At 40.0% G+C, this 21,926-nt stretch overlaps 2 protein-coding genes and 1 long non-coding RNA gene across 6 annotated transcripts in view; 2 read left to right on the forward strand and 1 right to left on the reverse strand.

Annotated features, from left to right (window-relative positions):
* Positions 1–21,926, forward strand: part of LOC109031125 (armadillo segment polarity protein-like) — a 198,626-nt gene that overhangs the window by 37,115 nt on the left and 139,585 nt on the right. The gene's annotated exons all lie outside the window — the stretch shown is intronic.
* The window catches only part of LOC140224229 (uncharacterized), a 38,977-nt gene that overhangs the window by 13,169 nt on the left and 3,882 nt on the right, over positions 1–21,926 (forward strand). Inside the window, exons 1-2 of one of the 2 annotated variants that reach the window (XM_072298121.1) lie at positions 18,873–19,944; positions 21,578–21,924. In XM_072298121.1, coding sequence (XP_072154222.1) covers positions 21,620–21,924 — 305 coding nt within the window. In that variant the 5' untranslated portion in view covers positions 18,873–19,944; positions 21,578–21,619. Of the gene's footprint in view, positions 1–18,872; positions 19,945–21,577; positions 21,925–21,926 lie in introns of those variants that run through there. The other variant, XM_072298122.1, reaches the window with a different exon arrangement.
* Positions 6,432–16,356, reverse strand: LOC140224232 (uncharacterized). The gene is made up of 3 exons (XR_011899523.1): positions 16,196–16,356; positions 9,662–14,567; positions 6,432–9,617 (listed from the first exon to the last, which is right to left on the reverse strand). It is a non-coding gene; the product is annotated as an uncharacterized lncRNA (long non-coding RNA).

The raw sequence follows: 21,926 nt of genomic DNA on the forward strand, positions 1-21,926 counted from the left end.
ATTGGGTTGGGTCCTAAGTTTAAGTTCTCGTTTTAAGAACATAAAGGACAGTGACGGAATTGCCGGATTAAGAGGGGAGTAAACTGATTCGTTTGAGGAGGGCGAGTGACTTAGGTTGTTACATAAATTAAGAGATAGGGAGGAATTGCATGAATATGGTTTGGGCCGAATATATTGATGTAAATCTAAGTATGTATGGGTGTAAACAGATATGTACTCCTTGGGATTTGTGTTCCAATCAGTGTAGTCGCTTAAATAAAGCCAATATAGCTTAAAAAGAAATGGTGCTTTTAAGTTATTTAAAACATAATATTCACTTTTATAGTATAAAAGTTGAGCTAGTAATTTATTTCTGTAAGCACGGAAATCAATAGTATAGTTACTTCTATGAAATAATTTAATGTATAATTTTCGTGCTCGTAATTCATGTAAATTGAGAACAAAAGGATTTTTACGAATATAAGAGATAATTTTATGAATCCAATGCTGCGGAATGGCTAAATCATGCGTTAGGAGGTGAAAGACATATGAAGATTCATAATTTTCGAGAGCTGATGAGAAATGTGCTTCTAAAACTTTGTGGTCATAACACCATGTGTCAGTGTGTAAGATAAGTTTCTTACAGTAAAGAAATTGACATTGATTGAATATTTCAGGTTCGTCCCACATCTGAAAGATAGAAGTGGAAATTAGACAACGAGAATGAGGGTGATTGACATGAAGGTGCAAGGGGATGCATTATTGGTAGGGGAATGCAAAAGTGCAATAAAAACGTCGTTAAATTTGGAATAGAGCAGCGTGTCCGTATGAGAAGGGGTTGGTACAAGAAGTTGCCAGATGGACAATAAAGGCCTACGGATTACAAGGTTACGAGTTACAAATGGGACAAGAATTTGTGTTATGAGTAAAATTTATGATGTAGTAATTTTGAAAATTTTTCTTAATTAGTAAGGAATTTGGGAAATTCCATAATTGATAAGCGGGGTGTGTGATTAGTGAAGCTAATTTGGCTTGAAGTATTTGTTTGTAAAGAAAATATGAATGCTGGAATTCTAATACAAGTGTAGTACAAAAATTCTCGTTTAAAAGAATGTTTTTTACAAGAAAGATATTTAATAGAAAAGTTTCAAGAGATTCAGTAAATTCCATGTTATTTTCACAAAGGCACATAGAGATTTTAAAACTAGTATCTGCAATGAGAAGTAGTTGCAGTGAATATTTGTTTTCGTGTATAAGGTTGATGGTGTTAGCCGTGAGTAAGCATGACAATGTCGGGTGTTTTGACAAGATTCTGATGCTTCTATCAAAAAGTGTATTTTGAAAGGACAGATCAGTTGGTGGGAAGCGAATTTCTATTTTGACAGGCGGAGTGTTGTGATTTACGTCGAATAAGCTGAACATCAAGTCTAAATGATAATTGACAAAGCGTTTGGATTGCATAATTTTAGATGCACAGGAATCTGGAAGGATTTAGAAAGAGAGAAAAAAAGGGGTTACAAGGGCAAAATGTGTAAGAAAAAGAAAATTTATACGAATAAAAAGAGATAAATATGTGATAGATGTGGCTACATTGCAGTTACAAGGGACAATGATCTAAGGGGAGTGAGGTGGGGTGTTGACAAATGTATGTATTTAAAGGATAATTGTAGGGTAAAAATGAACTTGGCAACCATGGAACAGAGAAAAATCGAACATGAAGTGAGTTGGGGGACTTAGGTTCTGGGCGTACGTGAAAAGTTATTTTGTTTTTTTTTGTTTTTTTTTTTGGTTTTTTTGTTTTTTGTTTTTACACTCACTCACTCTTTTCGTTTCATTTTTTTTTTTTTTTTTTTTTTTTTTTTTTTTTTTTTTTTATTATTACAAACACATAAGAAAAATACACAAGTGGAAAGGAAGAAAAAGATGCCCCCCAAGTAGGAAAATGAAGAAAAAGATACAATAAACTTAAAACTAAACAAGGAAGAATTTTACATAAATAGATATTTGATGCTTCCAAGAAGTTCCGTTTCCTGGCGTTGGTTTTCTAAAAACAGTTGAGCCTTAGTGAGTGAGGATTGGAGAATTTCCACTACCCAATTAAGTTCGGAAAGTTCGAAGCTTTCGACGTCAGGTACTTGGAGAGTCCGACCATACGCTTTTTGGGTTTTTAGGAAGAGCTGAGTATCCGGCTGCTTGTGGAGGAGGAGGTATCCCAGGAATTGTGTTTGGAGGTGTTGAGTGTAGAGAAACCGCTCTACTTCACGGTGTCTCCATTGAGTTGACGCTATGGTGGATTCGAGTTGCGATAATAACGATTCAGTTGAGTCAATGCGTGGATTTAGGACGGTGTACAGTGGGACTGGGATATTCCAGTCAAAATCTGCAATGACGTGGGTATTCATGATTAAGGCGGTTGGAGATCTGAAGGACGTTGTGTAGCTAAGTCCGAGAGTAGAATGAGAGTTCGTTTGGTGGGTGATGTTGATCCGGGTGATGTGAATGTAGGGGAAAGGAAGTTGAAGGAAATTTGGAGGCTGTGATTGGATAATTTTTGAAAGGGAATGAATATGGATTGGATAATTTTTGAAAGGGAATGAATATGGGCAATGTGGTAATTTTGGTGGTATGAGGGGGAGGAGAAGGGGAGGGAGTGGTGTAGGATGCGCTTAGGAAGATTGAGACAATAGATGCAGATTGGAGTTTATGACTGTGTGAGTGACGAAGGAATGGGCTGAGGGTAAATTGAGAGGAAGATAGGGAAAAATCAATAGTTGAGCTGGTCGGGGGAGGTAGAAGGTTAAAGGTATGTTATACAAAAGTTTGAAGGACGGAATTAGCAGCAGCAATGAAAGTTGTAAAGTCTGAACTCAGGTAGTTTGGCTAATGAACGCCAACTAAGGGATACTGTCAGCCAACGTAGTATACCTTTGTTCGTCTTGGTAGTAGTTAAAATGTCTGAACTCAGGTAGTTTGGCTAATGAACGCCAGTTAAGGGATACTGTCAGCCAACGTAGTATACCTTTGTTCGTCTGAGTGAAAGTTGTAAAGTCTGAACTCAGGTAATTTGGTCAAATGAACGCCAACTAAGGGATCTTTCAGCCAAAATAGTATACCTTTGTTCGTCTGAGTGAAAGTTGTAAAGTCTGAACTCAGGTAATTTGGTCAAATGAACGCCAACTAAGGGATCTTTCAGCCAAAATAGTATACCTTTGTTCGTCTGAGTGAAAGTTGTAAAGTCTGAACTCAGGTAATTTGGTCAAATGAACGCCAACTAAGGGATCTTTCAGCCAAAATAGTATACCTTTGTTCGTCTGAGTGAAAGTTGTAAAGTCTGAACTCAGGTAATTTGGTCAAATGAACGCCAACTAAGGGATCTTTCAGCCAAAATAGTATACCTTTGTTCGTCTGAGTGATAGTTGTAAGGTCTGAGTTGAGAAAAAGAAGTGTGCAAAATAGCTGGCTCGGGGCTAGTTTCGTCTATTTCAGGATTAAATTAATAATCAAGAAAATCGTGGACAGTACTTGTCGTGTTCTGCTTGGAGAAGAACCAACTTTCCCATAAACCCAGGTGAGGTGGCTATTTTACAAAATTCCGAGAAATGAAAAAAAAAGTAAATTAAAATTGGTCAGTATACTGTTGGTAATTTAGTAGTAGATTAATGAAAGTTACAAGGTGTAAAATTAAAGAAGTGAGGAGTAAGAAAGGAGGAAAGAGAGAAAAAAAAATTGTGTAAGATAGCTGGCTCGGGGCTAGTTTCGTCTATTTCAGGATTAAATTAATAATCAAGAAAATCATGGACAGTACTTGTCGCGTTCTGTTTGGAACAGAACCAACTTTCCCATAAACCCAGGTGAGGTGGCTATTTTACAAAATTTTGAGAAGAGAAAAAAAAATTAAATTAAAATATAGAGATGAAAAGAAGTAAAGAAAAGTATGTAGAACAGCCGGCTTTGAATAATTTTCGGCTATTTTACAAATAATTTGAAGGGATAAAAATAAAAGTTAAAAATAAAATAGAAAGAAAAAGTAGTTGATAAAAAGGGAATGAATTATTAAATTTTTAGGTTTTCAGTTATGGAGCTTTTAGTCAAGGGGACAAAAAAAAAGGTTTTGTGGAGGGGATTTTTTAGTTACGAGAGGTAGTTGGTGGAGATTTTTTTAAGAAAGTAAAAAAAAAATTTTGGATTAATGGGGGGGGGGGGTTTAAGGTTTTTTTTTAGTTGCGAGAGGTACTTAAGGAAAACTGCGCCTCCACCAATGTGAGAAGATGTTTGGGTTGCCTTTAATTAATATGATGAGTTTAATAGAAATTTATGATGGATTGAAATGAACTGCAACCAAAACAACTTTCACCTTCTTACCTAATTTATTCTAGATAAGGAATTCAAGGGAAATTAAATGAAGAGTCGGACTCAGTACGTTTGAAGTCTTTCGGCTATGTATATTGAGGAAAATTAACAGATTTAGTATTACAGATATTACAAGATAAATGAAGTTACAATTAATGAATTTTACAGATAAATTGGTTACGGAAATTTTAGTATGAAAGTTGGAATGGAAAAATTGGTAGAGGAAAGATATGGGAAATAATGAAGGATTTTTAGGATGATGAGATGTTTTACCTTAGCGCACCATAAACTGAAGATGTTGAAGTTTTGCGTGTAACGTACGCGGCCGGATTTGCGTGTAACGAACGCTGTCGAATTTGCGTGTAACGTACGCGTCCGAATGTAACTTACGTGTTACCACCGAATTAACACTTAACGCGTGTAAAACGAAGTGAGTGTAAAGTACTCGGACTATTTGTGTTGTACGTAACACCGTCGAGGTTTGAGTTGTAACGAAACTCCGTCGCAGTCACTAAATTGTAACCGGAGCCTTAACGAGACTCAATCGGAACCACTAAATTGTGGCATAGTGCTTGAGGGCACAACCCTGGGTTTGGAGCAGAGATGCTTTAAGTAAGAAGGATAAAATAAGAATGAGTCAAGAGCGCATCGAGATTTGTTGAGGACATCTCGGACGCTTGACAGCGCAAGACATGAATTTGTCATCGCATGAAGAATCTCGGCGCCTACGTTATTGATTTGAGGTGACTCATCAAGAAAGGCGAGGGAAAGAATTCAGTTAGCAACAGAGACTTCGGTTAGCAACAGAATTATTGACCTCACAGGGCGGCTTTCCATGAATTGTCTGTGACGTCTTCAACTTGCCAGTCAATATCCTGCTTTCCGACAATACGATCGTAAAGCTTTGGATGCAGGAAACTTGGAGTGGCGCCACCATGCGGAATGGATAGAACGATCGTAGCACCGGCTATGTAATAATGTCTTCTTTGCAGGCTGGTCAGATTCATTACTAGCTATTTTGCCACTCCCTCGCCGGTGAACATGACGCTATCCTTTAAATAAGTGATAGCAAGATCAATAAACTCTCGTCGCAAACCGCCAGTGTCAACTCCAGCCTCCCCGACGAATGTGACTGAGAAATTGTCCCAAGTATTGAAGTTGCCTCTGAGAACATACCGTTCGATCTTGTTGTTATTTTTATTGTTATCTTTATTGCGGAAATAACACTGACTTTCTGCGTGATTAGTTTTCTTGCAAATTCCGCATTGTTTGCTACTATTACCTTGATCGGCATTTCTTTCAAAATTTTTACCCTCATTTTTATTAATATTAACTTTACAGAAACGACTTATGTGCCCCACCTTTTTACAGCGATGGCAAGTTCTTTTTTCTTTACCAAAGAGGGCAACTGATTCCTCAGGTTTTTCTGATTTTTCCCGATTGTGTTCTCCTAAAAGCTTACTTTTTAAGTTCTCGAGAGTCTTACTGCCGGCTGGTACAAAATCCCATCCGGTTTTGTAATTCTTGTAGGAATCCGGGAGGCCTTGTAATATCTTATTAATGAGCATCTCATTCTGAAGTCCCGGTTCTAGACTTTTTAATTGTACAAACAAGGCTTCAAGTTTGCTTATGAACGTCATGACGTTGCCATTCTTAACAAAGTTTAAACCAAAAAATTCCTGGTACAGGGAGCTTTTTTCTTGTTCTGTAGTTTTACCAAACAGATTTTTTAGTGTAATCCACATGTCTGATGCAGAGGTACTTGTTAAAATGTGCGTTAACAAGTTCTTTTCAATGGTTGTTATTATTACCTTGCGCCCATGGCGTCTGCGTCATTCCACTTTTTTAAGTTTTCGGCATCCAAGAGTGGTTTCCTCTCGTTTCCGACAGCAATATCGTAAACTTTTGCAGCTTCTAAAAAAATTTTAACCTCGAACTTCCAAATCTGATAGTTTGAGGTGCCTTTTAGACGCGTTATCGTCGAAAAAACCCGAACTTGCTAGGATGGTATCCATTGTTTTCATATTTTTATAAATTTTATGATCAGGCTGATCAACTAAAAAAAAGAACATAAACTGTCCGCTTATTCACGAAACAAAAATTGTCCGCAGAATTTTCGGATTGGGCACGAACACAAAACAGAAAACGAACGAAACCTGGGTTTTAATTTTAAAAGAAATTTATAAACACTATCAAGCAATTGGGGTTTTTTTTTATTTTTTTAAATTTCAATTTTTAATTTTTTTAGCCGTTTTTAATTTTTTTATGTGCATTTTATTTTTAATCCCGCGCACCAACTACTCTTTGTTCGAGAGCCATATGTCTTGCTTCAAGCTTTTTACACTTTTGTCGTAAGTAAAATATTATTAGAATGAGCACAAGCACTAAAACAATGACATAATGAGTGATGTCATGAATGTCGAGATCATTTTTATGGTCACGGTATTTTCATCAGTGAAGAAGCCCATTTTTCACACTTTGAACTGGAGCGCGATTGCAGAAAACGAGCACAAGCGCGGAAGCACGAATGATGGTTTCTGAAGAAAACGAACGATTTTCATTTTTACTTTTAGTTTTCTTAATACGCAGGCATTACTTGCGAAACCTGGGCAGCCATAACCTCTTGTTGTTTGTTAAAACAAAAAGTTCGGAATTCGGAAGAAAGAGTTTTATTTATCAAACATTGACTTGCTGGACTGAGATCTCGTAACAGACTATCCTACAGTGAGTGAAAGGAAATGCACGTAGAAAGAGAAAAAATTAGACGCAAGAAGCAAGCGTAGAGGTTGTGCAAGCGAGAAATGCAAGCAGTGCATTTAATTTGATTCTGCATAGATGTCAGAATTACATAATTAATTTCAGTTTCCAACATTCGATGCTTTCAAAGGGCCTTTACTGAGTTGCTGTAATAGTAGTACTATTTACAAATCGTGCTTGCTCCCGATAGGCATTGATGATTTCCAGAGCAGTACTTCCTGACGGCGGATCTTTTTGGGGAGATGGAGGTGGACTACTCAGTGACAAACTGACCGCAAACGCGCGTCTTTTTCAATTTGTTTTTGCTCCTTTTTGGGGCTTTGACTTTTTCCTTTGACTTTTCTTCTTTTGGGGCGTTTAGGTTTGAAGATATCACTTGAATTTTTATCATCATCGCTTAAGAAAAAGGGCCGCATCCCCTTTTCCTGACAATAATCCTTTTTCTCCTCTTCGAGAATGACATTTTCTTTGTGACTCCGGGTTTGGCGGCATGTTGGTGCGCCACTCGCCAGGGGTGAAATTGTAAAGGGTGCTGTCCGGCTGGGCCAGTGGAACGAACAGCGGCTCATCAAGCCAATCGCCGCCGCCGAGTACATGCGGAAGAGGCCGCTGACGAGGCTGCGTCCATCAAGGCTGGTCTGTCGGGACTGGTAGATGGAGGACCTCGAATATCCCCATAGGTTGAACATCTTGCGGGAATCCCGCCGGCTCCCTCGTGCAACAAGGTATTATGCCTCCTTCCACACTTCGGCGCCGCGCAGCTGTGCCGCGCAGCGCTTGGGAGAGTTGCAAAAACTCAATGAATGTGTAGAGAGCAGAGAACACCTACCAACAAGAGAATGGTATCTCGCGTGGGAGATTTCTTGACAAAGATTTCTGCCTGAACGCTAGCGCTTGAACGGACCACTTTGGAACTATGACCGCCCCGCACCCCGCTCTCCGCCATATCCTCAAGCGCGCCAGTGTTTGAATAGGCGCGCTACTGCCCAGCAGTACCCCTCCCTTCCTCAGCGAGAGCTCTGCAGTACCATGTAAGGTTTTGCACTTATAATTAGTTCTAAAACAAGACTTCACGACTTACACTCACATGTTAACCACGCCAAAAATTGGCAAGACATGTTTTCATGTAAGTGTAAACAGTTTTAAAGAAAAAGTGCAGAATCTTAATTGGAATTATACAGTGTTCATGCTGAAGAGGACGGAGGTGACATAATAAAATTAAGACTAACTTTGATGTTGCAACGAATGTAGGAAACAACAGAAGTTTGATGACCATTTGAAAGTTTTTAATGAGTTGATCCTTCAGATTCAATTAAAAATTGATTAAATTTTTAGTTATTTCATTCCTGATCAGTTCTCGAAAATGAACTTGATACCCTTGACAAATCATTACTATGAAACATTGATCCGTAGTGATTTTTAGAAGTGATTAGCTCATAATTTTTTGGAATTAAAATAGGAGGAGAGGGGAGAGAAATTCCTCTAAGGAAAAGAAAAAGCTAATAGGGGAAATATTAAAGCGTTGCACCTATTGACAGCGTGCATTGAAAGGAGAAATTGGTTTTCATTTTGTATTGCTAATGACAAATTAATGGATAACAAATTAGGTTCTTATCTTTCCAAGGGTGATGGTGTCCTCAATCAGGTTTGTGGATGTTTTCTAGAAGCAGACAAGTTGTTAAAGTGATAATGCAATTATTTATTAGCACTTGGAAAGAAAGACATTTTAACAAATATTTTATCAAGTTGCACATAAATGTTGACAAGCGCTGAGATTAAAAATAATGACTCACAGATCTGCATAATAAATTTACATTTTGTACAAACTTTGACAAGGTCAATGTGAGGTTGTTAAAGTGGATGTTACAGGTATTAACATTTGATGTAGATGTTTTGTAAAGCCTTACATTATTTATACAAATTCTGAATATGAATACAGGTCTTAACAATCCAGAATATTTTCATTATTTCCGAGATTTACAATTGTATGCATTGCTTTACACACCCTTCAAGTTAGCTAGTTTCTTTTGTTGCTGAGCTTTCCGTTGTTCTGCAACATATTTCCTATTCTGCCTGGTACACCACCATTTAACGGCAATAAAAAAACAGTCTTTTATGATTAGAGGCTTAATGGTTTCATAATGTGTTTTAGAACAACTGTGCATTGCAAGCCACACAAAACTGATGTTCTTTTCCATTGCGGTTGTAATGGTTTCCTTTAATTTGGGAATATATGCTCTTTTATTGAGAAATTCATCTATGAAAGTTAGACACATTCCTACTGACTCGACTAGCTGTGTTGAGGGATAAGTAAGACTACGTTTCTCCGGATTATATTCTCTGCACTCTATTAGTGAGTGGCAAGGCTCAGTAGAGGTTGTAACTAAAATAATCTTGCAACGATTGCAGTCTACCTTGGCTTCACACTGCATCATTGTGTGTGGTGCGACTAAAAGGGGTTGAGGGCTCGGAAGGAGCGGAACTCCTCCAAGATCCGCAACCCCTCCCACCGCCCCGACGGCATCGTGCACCTCGACTTACGGCATCGTGCACCTCGACTTACGGCATCGTGCACCTCGACTTACAGCTACTGTACTCTTCTGCTCTCCGCAATGTACTCCGGGAGTTGCGACCATGGAATATAACTCCATTGTTGAGTAGCTGGGGGACTGCAGCCCAACAGGCAGAATTCATTCTGAACGTAGGGTAATCATTTAGCTCCATGGAAGGGAGCTTCAAACCTTTGCTTCTCGTATTCTTCAACACTTTGTAGGCCCAATTTAGGCGCGTCAGTAGACACCAAGATCGTTGGAATCCGTGCCGTCGTTTGGGCTGCAGTCGAGTTAGAACCGAATCAATTTTCAGCATAAGGGAGTTACGTGTGTCTATGGTTGGCTGCCAGCTTTTTCGTTTGGACGCTTTCCAGTGTTGTCGAGTTAAGACTTTGTCCGGAGGTTGCTATCGCCACCCATGATATAGGACATTTTGAACACGTCTCTTGGAGTCTTTAAACTTATTATAGAACGATGGCCGCGCCAATGCAATGAAAACACCCGAAATGGCGGCGAACATAACGCGCGACGGGGCAAGGGCGGGGCTGACTAACTGAGCAGGGACCTGCTGGCCGATTATTGAAACTAATAGACAAAGACGACAAAAGGGATTTGGAGGGATCCTATTGGTGGAAGCAGGTGGTGGCAATGGACATAGGAGGTAGGTAATGGACTAACTATCGGCAACCCACTAAAGACCCGACAGTTAGTCTATCATTTTCTTCCTTAATCTATAAAAACCAACCATGTCAACCAATAAGATCGCTCCATGTCTCCCTATGTCTTCTTTGTCTATCGCTTTGTCCATCAGTTTCAATAATCGCCCCGCTGGCTACTTAACCAGCAGGATGGCAAGTCCGGGATGAACCGGGGGGGGGGGGGGGGCTGTCATTCATTTAGGAAATTATTGTTCGTATTTACTATGCATGGTATTCGTATAATTATCTCCAATTGCAATCCATACGAGAATGTTGAATCCAAGTTATGTAATTTTAGTCAAACCCTATGTGAAAATCGGAGAATATGTGACAAAAACAGGGGCCCCACAATGATCCATCAAACGACACTTAAACAACGTGCGAGTGCAAGGTCTCCTTAGATGAGTCACGCCGAAGTCAAGAAGTCACAGAAAAGTTAAAATGCATGGTAGTTAGACGAAATTAATTACTCTCCAAAGGGATTCATTTCGTAAAATGCGTAAACATTAATTCCTGAAAGCGCGCAAAATGAAGCTCTTCGCAACTCATCTGATCCTACTTAAGCGTGCGAATTTGGATTATTCACACTTCCGCTAATTACACAACTGCTATTCCCAAGTCTACATTTTTGATTCGCTCAACGCGTTTTATTCCTTTTGGCAGTCACTGACGAAGAATGTTTGTGTTGCTCCGCAGTCGCAGGAACTCTGACTGGAGTTGGCACGAAGTGAATATGGATAATACGGATCCCGTTAAGCAGGAAGGAACCAAGCCACATCATCTATTGCCAACTTAAACTGGGAAATTCAAGTTTTTTACAAGAGAACGTTTGAGGAGTTTCCTCTGACAATGTTAAGGGATTTGCTTTGTACAATGCAGATAACTTCCTGAAATTGGCACAAGAATCCGCACAACCGTTCTCATGTCAAATGTTAAAGTGCCCCGTAAAAGTTGGCAATGGCTGATGTGGCTTAGTTCTTCTTTGCTTAAGGCGGTCCTTGTAATGATTCCTTTATAGCGTCTTGGAACAAGTCTAACGGGCCTGTCGCTTTTCACCGGGATCTCGAGCCGCACTTTCTCCTGAGTAAAGCCTGGGACAGTCCGTGGACTGCAAAAAGATCCTTGGATTTCCTGAGCCTTAAGAGGCCGGTCCCGGTGAATGATGTCAGGACTTGGAAGGTCCTGGGATACGTACCGCTTTTGGCTGGCCTCGGGAGGTGAGTCCGGTAATCGCACCCGTCATCTCTTAGTCGCAAGGAACGGAAGATCTCTCCCTAGGGAACCATTTTCACCGGTAAGTCGAGCCGCACTTTCTCCTGAATAAAGCTTGGGACAGTCCGTGGACTGCAAAAAGATCCTTGGATTTCCTGAGCCTTAAGAGGCCGGTCTCGGTGAATGATGTCAGGACTTGGAAGGTCCTGGGATACGTACCACATTTGGCTGGCCTCGGGAGGTGAGACCGGTAATCGCACCCGTCATCTCTTAGTCGCAAGGAACGGAAGATCTTTCCCTAGGGAACCATTTTCACCGGTAACTCGAGCCGCCCTTTCTCCTGAATAAAGCCTGGGACTGTCCGTGGACTTCAAAAAGATCCGTGGATTTCCTGAGCCTTAAGAGGCCGGTCCCGGTGAATGATGTCAGGACTTGGAAGGTCCTGGGATACGTACAGCTTTTGGCCGGCCTCGGGAGGTAAGTCTGGTAATCGTACCGGTTATCGTTTAGTCGCTACGAACGGGAGATCACCGGGGAAAATTACTGGTCAAGTAAGTTTAAAGACCGCAAAAAGATCCTCAGATTTTCTGAGCTCTTGGAGGCTTTTGGTGAATGATACTAGGACTTGAAATGTTCCAGGATATTTACCGTATTCTGCTGGTCTTGCGGGAATAAGTCTGATCGTTGCATTGCTCATATTATTATCACGACCCAGGGGAGATCTTTCGGTTAAAATTTTAGCTCTGCTGGTTCTCTCATCGGTACCAGCATGGCTCAGTCCTGACATAGAACTTCTCAGCAATATCCACGTGTGTCCGAAGTTCAGAGTTCGTATGCCAACCGTGGGGTGACACAAAAATTCAGTCCCTGAATGTAATAAATCCATCGTCAGATTATTTAAATCTGAGGATTCGTCAGATCTCCTTTAAAAAGTTGTCCAATCGTCCCGCAAGCAGTAATGAAACCATTTTCGTCTGCTTAAGTAGGTTGAGGATGGGGGGGGGGGGAGGTCGGGTTGGGGACCCTTTGTGCGCAGGAAGTCCTCCACCCTGTCTAAGTTGCGTTCTATATCAAGAGTGGCGGTAGCCACCTCCAGTCGAGGAAAATGACGTCCTGCTAAAGTCCCTGTCTGTATACAGATTGATTATCATTAAAAATTTGAAATTTTTGAATTGAAATTGAAATTTCATCAGTAAAAACCTGTGTGTGTGTGTTTTTTTTTAAGCACATTAAATTTAAGTTAGTCATCACTTAACGGTAATACACAAACTTCAGTGATGGCTCTCACTAGTGTGGATGTTGCTGTTTTCAATGTAACTACTCTTGTGATGCCATCTGATTCTGAGTGAAGTTTTTGTATTCTTGCTAGTTTCCAAAACATCGGGGGACAGTGTCTATCCTTTATTACGACTAATGATCCTATTTTCGGAGATTCGTTTTTTGAGTGCCACTTGGAAAATGTTTGAATGTGTTGAAGATACTCCCTTTGCCATTTCTTCCAAAATATGTTGAATCCTTCCTGTATTGCCTCATACGCCTGTAGAATTTTTGTAGATTGCTTTGTAGGTGTGTCATCAGGATAAGATGTGAGAGGTCTTCCTATTAAAAAATGACCTGGCGTCAATACGTCAAACTCTTCAGGGGCGCTGGACAAGGGTACCAAAGGTCTTGAATTGAGCACAGCTTCAATTTGAGGGACAAGCTGCGTTAATTGCTGTAAAGTAAATATTCTTGCTCTTATTACTTTATACAATTGCGATTTGAATATTTTTATTGCTGACTCCCAAAGTCCACCATGATAAGGAGAATTGGGAGGGTTGAATTTCCATTCTATCATATTTTCTGTCATGTATTTTTGGATATCCGGATCCTTTGTTAGTGAATCAAACTGTTTTCGAAGGTGATTGCTTGCTCCTAAAAATGTTCTACCGTTGTCCGAGAAAACGTTTGTAATAAGAAATTACCTTAGTACTTTTGTGGGATTCAGGAATGTCAACAGATGCAGTTAAAAGTAGGTTGGGAATAGCTGCAAAAAAAAACCAAAAAAATAATTAGTGAATTTAGTATAACTTTCAAAGCAGGAATAAAAACACAACATTATAAATGAAGAAAGTGATGACCCCAGATCTACTGATCATATCAAGTGGAATGCTGATGAAGCTTTTCATGAGGACTTGGAAGCATGAGGGCAGGGCAGTCAGAGCATTATTTCATTGCAGACCAGTCTGCTCAGTCGATTTGTTCACACCTTCTGCGCTAACAAGCATCTTTGCCCTTGTCTGTTATCAGCTGCACAGATTGATACAAACGCAGACCCTACAGAGAGGGACATTATAGTATTGAATTCAACTTGCTGTCTGCTTTTGTCCTGGTCCTTCAATACACTTTTTCCTTGAGAATTAATCTCTTCGCATACGGGCAAAATTTCAACCAATAAATTAATTCCAGTCAGTATTTTTGCCACAAGATGGTCTGATGCTTTTGAAAGGGCAATGGTCGCCAAGAAAGCAGTAACAAACAGAAAGTAGGCGACTCTAATTTTCTTCTAGAATCTCTCGTAGACGATACCCAAAAAATTCAGATAAAAAAAAAGTATTAAATGAGAATTGAAGTTTTTTTGTAACATCTTTAAATGACATCATGAGGAGTTTTGGCAAAGAACGCATAATCTGACAGCAGTCAGTAATGTAAGTCCCTTTAGATGAGGCTGTCATGTCGTTATTTGAACATGGATGTCTGCTTAGACATTTAAAATAATGGATCAGTAAAGAAGAAAAAATATGTTACCATTAATCTTTAAGCGCCGACCTCTGCTTGTCTTGAAGATTACAGGCTCTTCGAAGTCATCAGTCGAAAAATGATCACTGCAGATCCTTCCATTGTCTCGACAGGCGGTTACGTTGCACTGGCTGAGCCAAATTTTCTGTATGGCAGGATCCTTGGGAAACCGAAAAAACGATTTTTCACAGCCGGAAATTTGAACGTTTTTGCAGTTCTTAAAACTGCACTGCTTAGGCATCTGTCAAACAAAATAAAAATGATTTTATAAGAATTCTCTGATATCTGAGGCAAGGTCATTTAATTGAAGAAAAGGTCTAAAAATTGTGCTTAGAGTTCTTCAGTTTATGATGATACATTTTACAAACGATAAGTAAATATTTGAGAATTTCAGGCGCATTTGCTTAATTTTGCTGGGAGAGAGCAGAGGATACGGTGGTAATGTACAAATACCCTAGTGAAAACGCATTTTTGAAATTGCAACGTCAATAAACAGTTCCAAACACAAGAAATATATTTACAATTTGGCATGAGCCTTTAAACATTGAAGAAAAAACATTTATAGGGCTCATACTGAAACGTTGGTACTTAGTATTCTGTTACTTAGCACACTTCCAATAGATTTAATCAAGTTTAATACCTTAATCGACAGCTTTTAAAAAAAAAGGACGGTAAAATTGGCCATCAGATTGGTTAACAATTGGTTCAGTAAGCAATTTCATTGCTATATGGCTTAATGAATTTGTAATCTGAATGACTACTGAATAATTATTCACATAACTTTGATTTTTTAGAGCCATCATTCTGGCAATTTTTTCCGAAAATGCATCCATGGTATATCCATTCAAAGTTTAGTAAAAATACCATGATTCTTTATAATCCATGATTGATCTGCAAATAGACAGATTCAAAATAAAATGAATCCTCCAATAGCTACAAGGCTAAAGTAAACCTACCCAAATACAGTACACTTACGTATTCTTTCCTCACTACATTAGCTGTAAATTATGCAATGCACATTTGGAGATTAATTCATTTTCAGGCTTCGTACTTTCTCGCATTGACATGCATGTCATGAACCAACACTTTCGTAAGTTTTGGCTAATGACGTGCAAGTTAACATGAGGGAGTGCGACGCCTGAAGATTGATTCATCTCCGAAATGCGCATCACTTCATCTACAGCCAACTTAATCAGGAAGGATACTGCGTAAGTCTGATGAATCAAGTCATCTTGATAAAAATGAACCTTAATAACTACCCATATACATTTGGTGCTTGTGGTTACCTACTAAATGCAACCAAGCAGTCTTATTGTCCTTTGGTGAACATTGAGTGTTCAGTCAAACAATTTACTCCTGCCATGGAAATATGCAACTCATCAGCAAGTTCGGATGGAAGTGAACATCGCAGTCTGTTCAGCATTGGTTAATTCTTTTCTATACAGCCACAAACGATTTTGTTTGACAATGCACCTAATTCTGCCATTAGTATTCATGTTTGAGCAGACTCATCGTATGCTAACAGAAATGTTTAACTTGGATTAGTTCTGAATTAACATTTAACACCGGTCATCAGGTTAATAAATGCACCCTGCAGAACTTTTCATGATTGTTCATGTTGACAAGATTTAGCTTTTCTCTCAACAGACGATAGTCCTACTCTACGAGTCATCCACAGAGGTGTCAATCGTCAATCTCAAATCCATCTGTCGGCTCAAGTCTTAACACTGATTCAATGATTAAGAATGATGAACTGATTCATCATACTGACTTGTTAACTCCATAATGTTTTTTCAGAAAAAATACCATCTTCACCACGTTGAGGGTTTCACTAAAACTAGAGAAAATTGATCAAACAAAGATTCTCACCTTTGAGGAAAATCAGATGATGCGCACGCCGCACAACAATCAAACAAATAAAAAATCACAGCTCACTTACATAATTAAAACTGAAATACTAAAGACATTATTAAAACCAGAAAGATATTTAAAACAAAATTAAATTTTAAAAACTTATTCAAATTAATTCAAAACATTAAGTTGGATAATTGGACGCTTATCAACACTTGATGAAAGTCACGCAGTCACGCTTTAGAAGGCCTATTTTGAGCCTGAGTTTGTTTTCCCCCAGATTACATTGGTTCTTATGGGAGAATCGAAAATCGGCATTTTTCAAATTTTCGCGCCAAGACCGAAATGGCGCGAACAAAACCGAGCGTTTCATCGGTTTTGGATGGTTGAATAGGGGAAGAGCATACCTTCGTTTCACTTACCTTGGTTCTTCACGGTGTTTCTCACCGAACTTCTGACGGTTTTGGAGCTTGGTTTTGTTGAGCGCTCCTCTTCCGCGTCGTTTCTTCTGATCTTTTGGGGGGGCATCCTTTGAGTCAGGTTCACTGTTAGAAAAAAAGGCGTGAGTTTCACACTTCGGCGGAGAACATACGGAACCAGTTCCGTCCGCGTGAGAATTCCTAGAGTGAAAAATCGAGGGTTGAGTCTAGTCACTTTTAACTGTTGATTCTCATCCTTTCTCCGCCATCGCAGCACGCCGCACGGGATGGTGCTTTCGTCGCCGAGGATTGACTCTAGTCCCGCTTGGGATGATGCTCAACCCGCGAGGATTGATTCTCAACCCGCGGAGGATTGCTTCTCAACCCGCGGATGATTGATTTTCAACCCGCGGAGTATTGATTCTCGACCCGCGAGGATTGATTATCAACCCGCGAGGATTGATTCTCAACTCGCGAGGATTAATTCTATTGTGGTATTATTTTGGATGATTTATTTGAAATTATCCAAAGTTCTACTCAAATGAAGAACAGTGAACTGAAAGTGTGTCTCGGCAATCTTTAACCTAGGTTTTGTGAAGTGTTTGTGATTACCAGAAGACCAGAACCATGCAGCTGTTGCTGAAAACTAAGTTCGAAAAAACTATGAAATATATAGGAAGTGTGCAACGTTGCAAACGGAGATACGTGGTTTCGCACTTTGATTATCGATATGCAGCTCCTGAAAAATCTGTATAATTTCGCATCTCTGTACCCACTGAACATTCGGTTAGACTTTACAAAGAAACTGTAACTTAGGATTTGTAATTGCATCTTTTCTTCCTCAATAAGAATAATAAATTGAACGTATTTCTGCCAAACGGAACTATGTGCATTAAGACATGAGCTCTGAGACCCATAAGAATATATGCATAACAGGGCTCACGTCATAATGCACATAGTTCTGTTTGGCAGAAATTCGTCCAAATATAATCAATTTGAACTTGATAATGCTGATGCGGTTTCTTTCCAATCGTTAACTAGGTTGCAAAAAGCACTAAGATTACGCAGAACAAGCACTGGAACATGCATTGCAAGGTAAAAAAAAATTGTAAGAGTTCAAATCTGCCTACTTTAAATCGGCTATATAGATGATGATGCAGGATATCATACCTGTTTTCAAGAATTCAAATATGATCTCCTCCTGGGTAGGCTGATCGGTTACGTTTAAAACTATATATTTCATAGTTTCTTCGAACTTAGTTTTCAGCAACAGCTGCATGGTTCTGGTCTTCTGGTAATCACAAACACTTCACAAAACCTGGGTTAAAGATTGCCGAGACACACTTTCAGTTCACTGTTCTTCATTTGAGTAGAACTTTGGATATAAATCATCCAAAATAATACCACAATGAAATTAAGCTTAATGGCAAATAATCGAGACAAAAACGGATACTTACAGCCACCGACCGCGCTCGCGATTAAACTGGCGCGACGAAATGACCGTTACAAATTCCTTCTAGAAGATCTTCGCTTCCCCTTTCGGAGGGGGAATTGCAGGAACGGAGGGGCCCGTGAACCCCGTGGCATGGATGAGACTCAACCGTTGTGGGTTGACACTAAGACCTCAGCGGACGAGCTTGTGAGCTGGAGAAAGAATTTGCTATCTTCAAACCTTTCGGGTTGTTTTTCAACGCTGTAGTGATGTAGCTCAAACTGCAAAGATTGATTCGCATGCCGTCCTAAATTCTCAATCCTTTTCTCACTCCGTAATTCTAACTCCGACTCCGAAATTTTTAACAGTGTTGGATAGAATTGACATTGTCTTTCGTCGACATTGTTCTGAAAGCGAGATGTTACGTTCGTACAAGACCATAATTTCCAAGGCGATTGAAAAGCAAAATGAAGAAAAGCAAAGTGGTGGCCGACACTCTTAGACACTCCCTTAAACTGAAAATTGATTCGGATTCTGTATCGATGTGGATACGCCAATGCACATGGAGGTTCCCCACTGTTGTTGCCCTTCTGCCGCATTGTTCACAGCGAAGTGGATCTTTCAGAGGTTTCTTTCTTGACTGGAGGGAAATTTGAATTATCCGTCTACTACTCAACACCAAATTTTGACAAAAAAATTGGGCAATATCACAGAAGCGAGAGCTTAGAATAGGTAACCGCTATACAGTCAAATTTTGAAAGAAACGTTGGGCAATTTCAAAGAAGCGAGAGCTTAGAATAGGTATCCGCTGTACAGTCAGAGGTTTCTTTCTTGACTGGAGGGAAATTTGAACGATCTTGGTGTCTACGGACGGATCTCAATTGGACCGCATTTTGCAATTTAGAACTATGAATTCTGGCTCTTCTGGAAAAACACGTATGTGCATAGGGAAATCAATGGCACATACGTTGCTTTTAAACCGGGCTAGAATCTATAAGTCCAAATTGCAAAATGTAGTCCAATTAGGACTACAAAGTGAAAGAGTTTCATTAAGATCCATTGAGTTTTCAAAAAGAAATAAGCACCTAATAACCCAAAACGACGAAAATTTTACTTTTTACTTTGGTTGGCAATATGAATTTCAAGAATCTAGGGTCCTGAGAAAGTTACTCAATCTCTGCGATAAAGGTAAACCTTAAACCCATATACGTGGGCACCTAAAGAATCGCCATGTTACCGTGTCCACGGTTTTTACAGTCTTTTAACATTTCCAGTGTTCTGAAAGAGAAAACACGACTAAACCGACTGAAACCTGCCCGTCATGACCATCTTTGACATCAGATTTCTCGCTTACATGGCCGCAGATTGTGATGGAACCTATATAAAGAGCACTGCTTGAAGATACGAGGATTTCATTTTGCCTCATAAAATAGTGCTTTAGTGCACGGATAATCCAGCATCGGCTTACATCGTTCAAAATTTTAGCTATAATTTATGAAATGCCGTTGGTTCATTCTGATCAGATCCGTCCGAGTTTCGGGAACGAAATTCCCGTCGTTGTTACCAACCTCCAGCTACTGTAACAAATTGTGAATAATGAACAGATTTAATTTAAAAGCTCAATTCATTTTAAAATTCATCTGACGATGCGTTTGATAAGTTGTGGTGTCTGAGCAGTACCTTATCTTCTACTTTGAATGTTATTAAGTGGAATTTTTCATCATATTATTGTTTTCTTTTTTGGGCCTGGGATTTTAATTTGTCACGGGCCAAGATTTGAAGTTTGTTAAAATCAGGCTTCTCAGATTCCGGAAAGGAAAGGAAATTGTCAAACCAAGTGTGGGCTTTTTGTTTGTGCACGGGAGTGCAGCCAACACCAGAATCGTGTGTCCGATTAATGCACATTTCCGCGAAAGGTAGGTATTTTATCCATGACCAATGGTTATTATGACAATATATTCGAAAAAATTTGCCAAGTAATTTCACGTATCTTTCAACGGGGTTGGACCTTGGATGGTAAACGGAGGATTTTGTTGGCAAAATTCCATTTTCCTAAAGACGGTTATTCCAGGGTTTAGGACGATAACATGAACCAATATCTGACTAGACTGCAGAGGGTTTTCCTACTTCCGGGACATAGCATGTTGAAAATTTTCTCGTTACTGCTACTGCCGTCGCAGACCTCAGCGGATACAGTTTTATGTAATTTGTGAATATATCAAGAATAACAAGGATATGGCAAAAATTACCCTAAAATTTAGGGGGGGGGACCCATGAGGTCGATGGATACAAATTCTAGAGGCTTTTCAGCCAAAATGGGATGCATGGGAGATCCGGAAATCGAAAGTAGTGCTGCGGAGCTTTAACCACAGGGGTAAAAAATTAAAATTTTGTGGATATTTGAAAAATTACGCAATCACCTCATATTTTTTTTTGGGGGGGGGGGGGGGTCCCACACGTCCGAGAGGAAGTGGGAGTGTTAACAATGGTATACATAAGTGCAAGATTTCAATTATTGTATTAAATATTAAATACAAGAAAGTACAGAAAATTACAAGAAATTACAAAAAGGTACAAGCTTTAAGTTCAAAAAGCGTATTAAAGAAGCGAACATACAAAGTTTAGAGCCTTCTTCTGGGTTCTTGCTGGTGGGAGCGCCCACGGTGGCCGGGGTTGCCGCGGAGATGGGGTCGCTCGAGGGTGCCGCGGGGAGGGTTGCGGGTAAAGCACTAGCCACACTAGCCGTCGCCGTCCGTTCCGTCGCGGCTCCGTCGACGGGCGTCCGTCAGCTGTACGGCTCCTGGACGAAACGTAGCGCACACTGCTCCGGTGCGATCCGGCTAGCTCTAGGATGCAGTTGAGGTTGATGACTCAAAGCTATTCGCATGTCAGTTTCATATTCAAATTTTTTCTAGTGATTTTCATTGTTAAAAATGGAAGCCTCATCTGATGAGGAGGCAATAGTTTTGGCGTGTATACAGGTTGCGGACTTATTTTACACTGTCGTATTCTCTTTCAAACAGTATGAATGTGAGTATGATGAAATTCAAATTACCTGATGCTCCTGGAGCTTTGCCGATGGCCTCCCATGAATTTTTGATTTTCTTCTGATCTAAATGTGCCGCATCCTGCGGATCGTAGAGGTGAGGGAAAGCCCTCACTTTCTCAATTAGAACTTCGTCCTCCATTATTAGTGAAGACCGTAGACAGAATACAAACAGAATAGGAAAAAAAATTGATCTCTGTTTAAATCACAACACAGCGCGGTGAAAGAGCGTGCGCAGTGCATGAGCAATCAAAACAAAACTGGAGATCGGCATCCGTCTTCCGTCTCCGATCTTGCTCGTAAAGCAGTGAGCAGACAGAATCCGGCCCGCACCGGTCCGGCCCGTACCGGCCCGTCGTACGGGCTCGGCTGGTAGGTGACGGGACGGTCAATTCGCGCACACAGAAGTCAGCCCTGTCACCAGTGACGGGCCGTCTTTAAAAAGTGATGAATTCTCGCGGCATTTGTATTATCACATGAACTTTTCGCGCTTTTCTTATTAGGGGAGCGATCAGCAGGTTGCAGTGGGCATGCACTAGTGTCTGATGGAGATTTCATCGAGTGACGAGGACATCGTGCTCGCTTTGTTACTGGCTGATGAAGAAGAAGAGCTGCAGCAAAATCGGCGACAAATTTGGACACATCCAATAAATTTGAGGAGACCTGAACTTGGCGAGTTCAATACTTTGTTCCCAGATTTACTTAATGACGAACAGCGATTCTTTAAATTCTTTAGAATGAGTGCTAATAAATTCTTTGAGTTAGTGAACACGCTTCCGGGACTACAAAAACAGGAAACCAATTACAGGAAATCAATTTCGCCGATGGAGAGACTCGCAGTGACATTAAAGT

This window comes from Bemisia tabaci, chromosome 3 (genome assembly GCF_918797505.1).
Source record: "Bemisia tabaci chromosome 3, PGI_BMITA_v3".
Taxonomy (NCBI): Eukaryota; Metazoa; Arthropoda; class Insecta; order Hemiptera; family Aleyrodidae; genus Bemisia; species Bemisia tabaci.